At 51.8% G+C, this 8,913-nt stretch overlaps 2 protein-coding genes across 3 annotated transcripts in view; one reads left to right on the top strand and one right to left on the bottom strand.

Moving 5' to 3' along the window:
* Positions 1 to 8,913, bottom strand: part of LOC119261806 — a 130,352-nt gene that overhangs the window by 49,343 nt on the left and 72,096 nt on the right. The window lies entirely within an intron of this gene.
* The window catches only part of LOC119261819, a 61,858-nt gene continuing 54,378 nt past the window's right edge, over positions 1,434 to 8,913 (top strand). Inside the window, exons 1-2 of one of the 2 annotated variants that reach the window (XM_037531582.1) lie at positions 1,434 to 2,104; positions 2,242 to 2,301. In XM_037531582.1, coding sequence (XP_037387479.1) covers positions 1,975 to 2,104; positions 2,242 to 2,301 — 190 coding nt within the window. In that variant the 5' untranslated portion in view covers positions 1,434 to 1,974. The remainder of the gene's footprint in view (positions 2,105 to 2,241; positions 2,302 to 8,913) is intronic. The other variant, XM_037531583.1, reaches the window with a different exon arrangement.

Raw genomic sequence — 8,913 nt, 5'->3', positions numbered from 1 at the left:
GAGTCGCCCCCTACTGTTTATCAGAGTCGCCCCTGCTGTTTATCAGAGTCGCCCCCTGCTGTTTATCAGAGCTCCCCCTGCTGTTTATCAGAGTCGCCCCCCTACTGTTTATCAGAGTCGCCCCCTGCTGTTTATCAGAGTCGCCCCCTGCTGTTTATCAGAGCTCCCCCTGCTGTTTATCAGAGCTCCCCCTGCTGTTTATCAGAGTGCCCCCTGCTGTTTATCAGAGCTGCCCCTGCTGTTTATCAGAGTCGCCCCCTGCTGTTTATCAGAGTGCCCCCTGCTGTTTATCAGAGCTCCCCCTGCTGTTTATCAGAGCTCCCCCTGCTGTTTATCAGAGTCTCCCCCTGCTGTTTATCAGAGTCGCCCCCTACTGTTTATCAGAGCTCCTCCTGCTGTTTATCAGAGTTTCCCCTGCTGTTTATCAGAGTCGCCCCCTGCTGTTTATCAGAGCTCCTCCTGCTGTTTATCAGAGTTCCCCCTGCTGTTTATCAGAGTCGCCCCCTGCTGTTTATCAGAGCTCCTCCTGCTGTTTATCAGAGTCGCCCCCTGCTGTTTATCAGAGTCTCCCCCTGCTGTTTATCAGAGCGCCCTCCTACTGTTTATCAGAGTCGCCCCCTGCTGTTTATCAGAGTCGCCCCCTGCTGTTTATCAGAGTCGCCCCTGCTGTTTATCAGAGCTCCCCCTACTGTTTATCAGAGTTCCCCCTGCTGTTTATCAGAGTCGCCCCCTGCTGTTCATCAGAGTCACCCCCTGCTGTTTATCAGAGTCGCCCCCTGCTGTTTATCAGAGTCGCCCCCTGCTGTTTATCAGAGCTCCCTCTGCTGTTTATCAGAGCTCCCCCTGCTGTTTATCAGAGCTCCCCCTGCTGTTTATCAGAGCTCCCCCTGCTGTTTATCAGAGTCGACCCCTGCTGTTTATCAGAGCTCCCCCTGCTGTTTATCAGAGCTCCCCCTGCTGTTTATCAGAGTCGCCCCTGATGTTTATCAGAGCGCCCCCTGCTGTTTATCAGAGCTCCCCCTGCTGTTTATCAGTCGCCCCCTGCTGTTTATCAGAGCGGCCCCCTGCTGTTTATCAGAGCTCCCCCTGCTGTTTATCAGAGTCGCCCCTGCTGTTTATCAGAGTCGCCCCCTGCTGTTTATCAGAGCTCCCCCTGCTGTTTATCAGAGCTCCCCCTGCTGTTTATCAGAGCTCCTCCTGCTGTTTATCAGAGCTCCCCCTGCTGTTTATCAGAGTCGCCACCTGCTGTTTATCAGAGCTGCTCCTGCTGTTTATCAGAGCTCCTCCTGCTGTTTATCAGAGCTCCTCCTGCTGTTTATCAGAGTCGCCCCCTGCTGTTTATCAGAGCTCCTCCTGCTGTTTATCAGAGCTCCCCCTGCTGTTTATCAGAGCTCCTCCTGCTGTTTATCAGAGCTCCCCCTCCTGTTTATCAGAGGTCACCTGCTGTTTATCAGAGCGCCCCCTGCTGTTTATCAGAGCGTTACTCCTCCTGATAAACAGACACACACTCAGCTCCGCCTCCTCATTATTCACCACCATCGCTGGAATATATCACCATCAACATTACCGCAGGACAGTAATCAGAGGGACGGTGGAGTTCGAGTCTCACCCTCACAAGGAGATTAAAGCTGTGTAAACACAGTAACGTGTATTTTAGATGTTTAGTTAAATCAAATTATTACTTTTACTCATTCTATTATAAATTTGTATCAATAGTAACAATAATGAACCAATATTGTAACTTAATTCCTTAAACTGTTACTAAACCACGTTTTAACTTTCCTTTTCTTATTCTCTCTTTCAGTGTATGTGTCAGCTGTTCCTCTAGTGAGGGTGAAGCTTCATGACTCTGCTACTCTGCCCTGCTCTGAGACATGTCCTGGTTTGGTCAGATGGACTTTGTTTTATAACCCCACTGATGTTCTGGCTGAGTGTGATCAGACCTCATGTAGATCAGTGAAGGAGGGATATCAGATGATCCATGATCAGTACCTGAAGGGAGATTTCTCTCTCACCATCTCTGACGCTGATTACAGTATGATGGGCACGTACACATGTGAGTGCGGTAATTCTGAACTCTGTGATGTGCGGCTTCAGGTTGAGGGTAGGTCTTAATCTGTTTTCTTCTCTGACTGTTATTAACAGTCTCCAGTGATTTAGATGCAGTAAATTATATCAGATCTGCACTCAATAAAGTTCTTCTTTCTCTTTTTTCCTCACCCTCACTGTCTCTGAATTCAGAAACACCAGAGGCAGGGAACAATATTTCTGGCAGCAGTCATACTAAAGGAACGTCCCACGGTAAGATCTGTCCAGTTACAAAACACTAGCAAGGCCAGTTCTAGCATTTTTGGGAGGCCTAGGCAGGTTTTTTTGTTTTTTTTTGTGGGGGGGGGGGGGGGGGGGGGGGTATCTTGCTTGCTGATGCACTGTAAAAGTGGAAGCTAACTCATAACAACGATTACCACCAGCTGTGTAAATTACGTACATTTGTAAGTAGATAATTGTGTAATTCTGATTACTGGATGCTAGTTTGGGGTTTTAATATGTTACCATTTAAATTACAGCTAACCTTCTAAAGATTTAGAGCCAGTAATTCTCAGTCTGTAAAGAGATTTACAGCCCATCTTGTTTGCTGAACTGTATTCTAATCGTGTTGTCCACTTGCTCAGGATCAGTACAGCAGGTTGGGAATCTGGTGTGGTTCTGTGGCCACTTTTCTTCAGAATCTGATTAAACGGACCTAATTTCAAATACTATCTCATAAAAGTTATCTAACGTGTCAGTTTTATGTTTTTCATTGTGCTAAAGTGGAAACTTAGTAACCAAATAATTACCTGCAGCGTAAAGACACTTCAAATAATCAGGTGGTGGTGGACAGGACTGCTTTATATGTAGTTCAGTACGTCGAGAGGAGCCAGCTGAGGTGGTTCGGGCATCTGGTTAGGATGCCTCCTGGACGCCTCCCTCGGGAGGTGTCACAGGCGAGTCCACCTGGGAGGAGACCCCGGGGAAGACCCAGGACACGCTGGCGCGACTATATCGCCCAGCTGGCCTGGGAGCGCCTCGGAATCCCCCTTGGAGAGCTGGTAGAAGTGGCTGGGGAAAGGGAGGTCTGGGCTTCATTGCTTAGGATGCTGCCCCCGCGACCCGAACCCCGGACAAGCGGAAGATAATGGATGGATGGATGGATGGATCTTACAGCATTTTTTCTTATCTGATGTTAGGAAGTCGTAACTTACTCAGTTGAAGTCGACAGTCAACCGTTGCGTCTGTTACCTAAAAAACGACTGTTCAGCACAGCTGAAGTTAGATAGTCAGAGAGCGACGTTAGCTGCTTTCATTTATGTTAAAAAGTCAGACAACTAAAGCACCTTGAACTGTAAATGGTGAATGCTGTGAGAGCGCCCCCTACTGTTTATCAGAGTCGCCCCCTGCTGTTTATCAGAGCTCCCCCTGCTGTTTATCAGAGTCGCCCCCTACTGTTTATCAGAGTCGCCCCCTGCTGTTTATCAGAGCTCCCCCTGCTGTTTATCAGAGTCGCCCCCTACTGTTTATCAGAGTCGCCCCCTGCTGTTTATCAGAGTCGCCCCCTGCTGTTTATCAGAGCTCCCCCTGCTGTTTATCAGAGCGCCCCCTGCTGTTTATCAGAGCTCCCCCTGCTGTTTATCAGAGCTCCCCCTGCTGTTTATCAGAGTCGCCCCCTACTGTTTATCAGAGTCGCCCCCTGCTGTTTATCAGAGCTCCCCCTGCTGTTTATCAGAGCTCCTCCTGCTGTTTATCAGAGTCGCCCCCTGCTGTTTATCAGAGCTCCTCCTGCTGTTTATCAGAGTCGCCCCCTGCTGTTTATCAGAGTCGCCCCCTACTGTTTATCAGAGTCGCCCCCTGCTGTTTATCAGAGCTCCCCCTGCTGTTTATCAGAGTCGCCCCCTGCTGTTTATCAGAGTCGCCCCCTGCTGTTTATCAGAGTCGCCCCCTGCTGTTTATCAGAGCTCCCCCTGCTGTTTATCAGAGTCGCCCCCTGCTGTTTATCAGAGCTCCCCCTGCTGTTTATCAGAGTCGCCCCCTGCTGTTTATCAGAGCTCCCCCTACTGTTTATCAGAGTCGCCCCCTACTGTTTATCAGAGTCGCCCCCTACTGTTTATCAGAGTCGCCCCCTGCTGTTTATCAGAGCTCCCCCTACTGTTTATCAGAGTCGCCCCCTGCTGTTTATCAGAGTCGCCCCCTACTGTTTATCAGAGTCGCCCCCTGCTGTTTATCAGAGCTCCCCCTGCTGTTTATCAGAGTCTCCCCCTGCTGTTTATCAGAGCTCCCCCTACTGTTTATCAGAGTCGCCCCCTGCTGTTTATCAGAGCTCCCCCTGCTGTTTATCAGAGTCGCCCCCTACTGTTTATCAGAGTCGCCCCCTGCTGTTTATCAGAGCTCCCCCTGCTGTTTATCAGAGTCGCCCCCTGCTGTTTATCAGAGCTCCCCCTGCTGTTTATCAGAGTTCCCCCTGCTGTTTATCAGAGTCGCCCCCTACTGTTTATCAGAGTCGCCCCCTGCTGTTTATCAGAGCTCCCCCTGCTGTTTATCAGAGTCGCCCCCTACTGTTTATCAGAGCTCCCCCTGCTGTTTATCAGAGTCGCCCCCTGCTGTTTATCAGAGCTCCCCCTGCTGTTTATCAGAGTCGCCCCCTACTGTTTATCAGAGCGCCCCCTGCTGTTTATCAGAGTCGCCCCCTACTGTTTATCAGAGCTCCCCCTACTGTTTATCAGAGTCGCCCCCCTGCTGTTTATCAGAGCTCCCCCTGCTTTTTATCAGAGTCGCCCCCTACTGTTTATCAGAGCGCCCCCTGCTGTTTATCAGAGTCGCCCCCTGCTGTTTATCAGAGCTCCCCCTGCTGATTATCAGAGTCGCCCCCTACTGTTTATCAGAGTCGCCCCCTGCTGTTTATCAGAGTCGCCCCCTGCTGTTTATCAGAGCTCCCCCTACTGTTTATCAGAGTCGCCCCCTGCTGTTTATCAGAGCTCCTCCTGCTGTTTATCAGAGCTCCCCCTGCTGTTTATCAGCGTTCCCCCTGCTGTTTATCAGAGTCGCCCCCTACTGTTTATCAGAGTTCCCCCTGCTGTTTATCAGAGTCGCCCCCTGCTGTTTATCAGAGTCTCCCCCTGCTGTTTATCAGAGCTCCCCCTGCTGTTTATCAGAGCTCCCCCTGCTGTTTATCAGAGTCGCCCCCTACTGTTTATCAGAGTCGCCCCCTGCTGTTTATCAGAGTCGCCCCCTGCTGTTTATCAGAGCTCCCCCTGCTGTTTATCAGAGTCGCCCCCTACTGTTTATCAGAGTCGCCCCCTGCTGTTTATCAGAGCTCCCCCTGCTGTTTATCAGAGTCGCCCCCTGCTGTTTATCAGAGCTCCCCCTGCTGTTTATCAGAGTTCCCCCTGCTGTTTATCAGAGTCGCCCCCTGCTGTTTATCAGAGTCGCCCCCTGCTGTTTATCAGAGCTCCCCCTACTGTTTATCAGAGTCGCCCCCTACTGTTTATCAGAGTCGCCCCCTGCAGTTTATCAGAGCTCCCCTTGCTGTTTATCAGAGTCGCCCCCTGCTGTTTATCAGAGCTCCCCCTGCTGTTTATCAGAGTCGCCCCCTGCTGTTTATCAGAGCTCCCCCTGCTGTTTATCAGAGTCGCCCCCTGCTGTTTATCAGAGTCGCCCCCTACTGTTTATCAGAGTCGCCCCCTGCTGTTTATCAGAGCTCCCCCTACTGTTTATCAGAGTCGCCCCCTGCTGTTTATCAGAGCTCCCCCTGCTGTTTATCAGAGTCGCCCCCTACTGTTTATCAGAGTCGCCCCCTGCTGTTTATCAGAGTCGCCCCCTGCTGTTTATCAGAGCTCCCCCTGCTGTTTATCAGAGTCGCCCCCTACTGTTTATCAGAGTCGCCCCCTGCTGTTTATCAGAGTCGCCCCCTGCTGTTTATCAGAGCTCCCCCTGCTGTTTATCAGAGCTCCCCCTGCTGTTTATCAGAGCTCCCCCTGCTGTTTATCAGAGTCGCCCCCTACTGTTTATCAGAGTCGCCCCCTGCTGTTTATCAGAGCTCCCCCTGCTGTTTATCAGAGTCGCCCCCTACTGTTTATCAGAGCTCCCCCTACTGTTTATCAGAGTCGCCCCCTGCTGTTTATCAGAGCTCCCCCTGCTGTTTATCAGAGTCGCCCCCTACTGTTTATCAGAGCGCCCCCTGCTGTTTATCAGAGTCGCCCCCTACTGTTTATCAGAGCTCCCCCTGCTGTTTATCAGAGTCGCCCCCTGCTGTTTATCAGAGCTCCCCCTGCTGTTTATCAGAGTCGCCCCCTACTGTTTATCAGAGTCGCCCCCTGCTGTTTATCAGAGTCGCCCCCTGCTGTTTATCAGAGCTCCCCCTGCTGTTTATCAGAGTCGCCCCCTACTGTTTATCAGAGTCGCCCCCTGCTGTTTATCAGAGTCGCCCCCTGCTGTTTATCAGAGCTCCCCCTACTGTTTATCAGAGTCGCCCCCTGCTGTTTATCAGAGCTCCTCCTGCTGTTTATCAGAGCTCCCCCTGCTGTTTATCAGCGTTCCCCCTGCTGTTTATCAGAGTCGCCCCCTACTGTTTATCAGAGTCCCCCTGCTGTTTATCAGAGTCGCCCCCTGCTGTTTATCAGAGTCTCCCCCTGCTGTTTATCAGAGTCGCCCCCTACTGTTTATCAGAGTCGCCCCCTGCTGTTTATCAGAGCTCCCCCTGCTGTTTATCAGAGTCGCCCCTTACTGTTTATCAGAGTCGCCCCCTGCTGTTTATCAGAGTCGCCCCCTGCTGTTTATCAGAGCTCCCCCTGCTTTTTATCAAAGTCGCCCCCTACTGTTTATCAGAGTCGCCCCCTGCTGTTTATCAGAGCTCCCCCTGCTGTTTATCAGAGTCGCCCCCTGCTGTTTATCAGAGCTCCCCCTGCTGTTTATCAGAGTTCCCCCTGCTGTTTATCAGAGTCGCCCCCTGCTGTTTATCAGAGTCGCCCCCTGCTGTTTATCAGAGTCTCCCCCTACTGTTTATCAGAGTCGCCCCCTGCTGTTTATCAGAGCTCCCCCCTGCTGTTTATCAGAGTCGCCCCCTGCTGTTTATCAGAGTCGCCCCCTGCTGTTTATCAGAGTCGCCCCCTGCTGTTTATCAGAGCTCCCCCTGCTGTTTATCAGAGTCGCCCCCTACTGTTTATCAGAGCTCCCCCTGCTGTTTATCAGAGTCGCCCCCTGCTGTTTATCAGAGCTCCCCCTGCTGTTTATCAGAGTCGCCCCTACTGTTTATCAGAGTCGCCCCCTGCTGTTTATCAGAGTCGCCCCCTGCTGTTTATCAGAGCTCCCCCTGCTGTTTATCAGAGTCGCCCCCTACTGTTTATCAGAGTCGCCCCCTGCTGTTTATCAGAGTCGCCCCCTGCTGTTTATCAGAGCTCCCCCTGCTGTTTATCAGAGTCGCCCCCTGCTGTTTATCAGAGCTCCCCCTGCTGTTTATCAGAGCTCCCCCTGCTGTTTATCAGAGCTCCCCCTGCTGTTTATCAGAGCTCCCCCTGCTGTTTATCAGAGCGGCCCCCTGCTGTTTATCAGAGCTCCCCCTGCTGTTTATCAGAGTGCCCCCTGCTGTTTATCAGAGCTCCCCCTGCTGTTTATCAGAGCTCCCCCTGCTGTTTATCAGAGTGCCCCCTGCTGTTTATCAGAGCTCCCCCTGCTGTTTATCAGAGTCGCCCCCTGCTGTTTATCAGAGCTCCTCCAGCTGTTTATCAGAGCTCCCCCTGCTGTTTATCAGAGCTCCCCCTGCTGTTTATCAGAGCTCCCCCTGCTTTTTATCAGAGTCGCCCCCTGCTGTTTATCAGAGCTCCCCCTGCTGTTTATCAGAGTCGCCCCCTGCTGTTTATCAGAGCTCCTCCAGCTGTTTATCAGAGCGCCCCCTGCTGTTTATCAGAGCTCCTCCTGCTGTTTATCAGAGCTCCCCCTGCTGTTTATCAGAGTCGCCCCCTGCTGTTTATCAGAGTCGCACCCTGCTGTTCATCAGAGTCACCCCCTGCTGTTTATCAGAGTCGCCCCCTGCTGTTTATCAGAGTCGCCCCCCTGCTGTTTATCAGAGTCTCCCCCTACTGTTTATCAGAGCGCCCCCTGCTGTTTATCAGAGCTCCCCCTGCTGTTTATCAGAGTCTCCCCCTGCTGTTTATCAGAGCTCCCCCTGCTGTTTATCAGAGCTCCCCCTGCTGTTTATCAGAGCTCCTCCTGCTGTTTATCAGAGCTCCCCATGCTGTTTATCAGAGTCGCCCCCTGCTGTTCATCAGAGTCACCCCCTGCTGTTTATCAGAGTCGCCCCCTGCTGTTTATCAGAGTCGCCCCCTGCTGTTTATCAGAGCTCCCCCTGCTGTTTATCAGAGCTCCCCCTGCTGTTTATCAGAGCTCCTCCTGCTGTTTATCAGAGTCGCCCCCTGCTGTTTATCAGAGCTCCCCCTGCTGTTTATCAGAGCTCCTCCTGCTGTTTATCAGAGCTGCTCCTGCTGTTTATCAGAGCTCCTCCTGCTGTTTATCAGAGCTCCTCCTGCTGTTTATCAGAGCTCCCCCTGCTGTTTATCAGAGCTCCTCCTGCTGTTTATCAGAGCTGCTCCTGCTGTTTATCAGAGCTCCTCCTGCTGTTTATCAGAGCTCCCCCTGCTGTTTATCAGAGCTCCTCCTGCTGTTTATCAGAGCTCCTCCTGCTGTTTATCAGAGGTCACCTGCTGTTTATCAGAGCGTTACTCCTCCTGATAAACAGACACACACTCAGCTCCGCCTCCTCATTATTCACCACCATCGCTGGAATATATCACCATCAACATTACCGCAGGACAGTAATCAGAGGGACGGTGGAGTTCGAGTCTCACCCTCACAAGGAGATTAAAGCTGTGTAAACACAGTAACGTG

The sequence above is a fragment of the Pygocentrus nattereri genome, chromosome 20 (genome assembly GCF_015220715.1).
Source record: "Pygocentrus nattereri isolate fPygNat1 chromosome 20, fPygNat1.pri, whole genome shotgun sequence".
NCBI lineage: Eukaryota > Metazoa > Chordata > Actinopteri > Characiformes > Serrasalmidae > Pygocentrus > Pygocentrus nattereri.
This window is presented reverse-complemented; position numbering and strand designations above follow the sequence as displayed.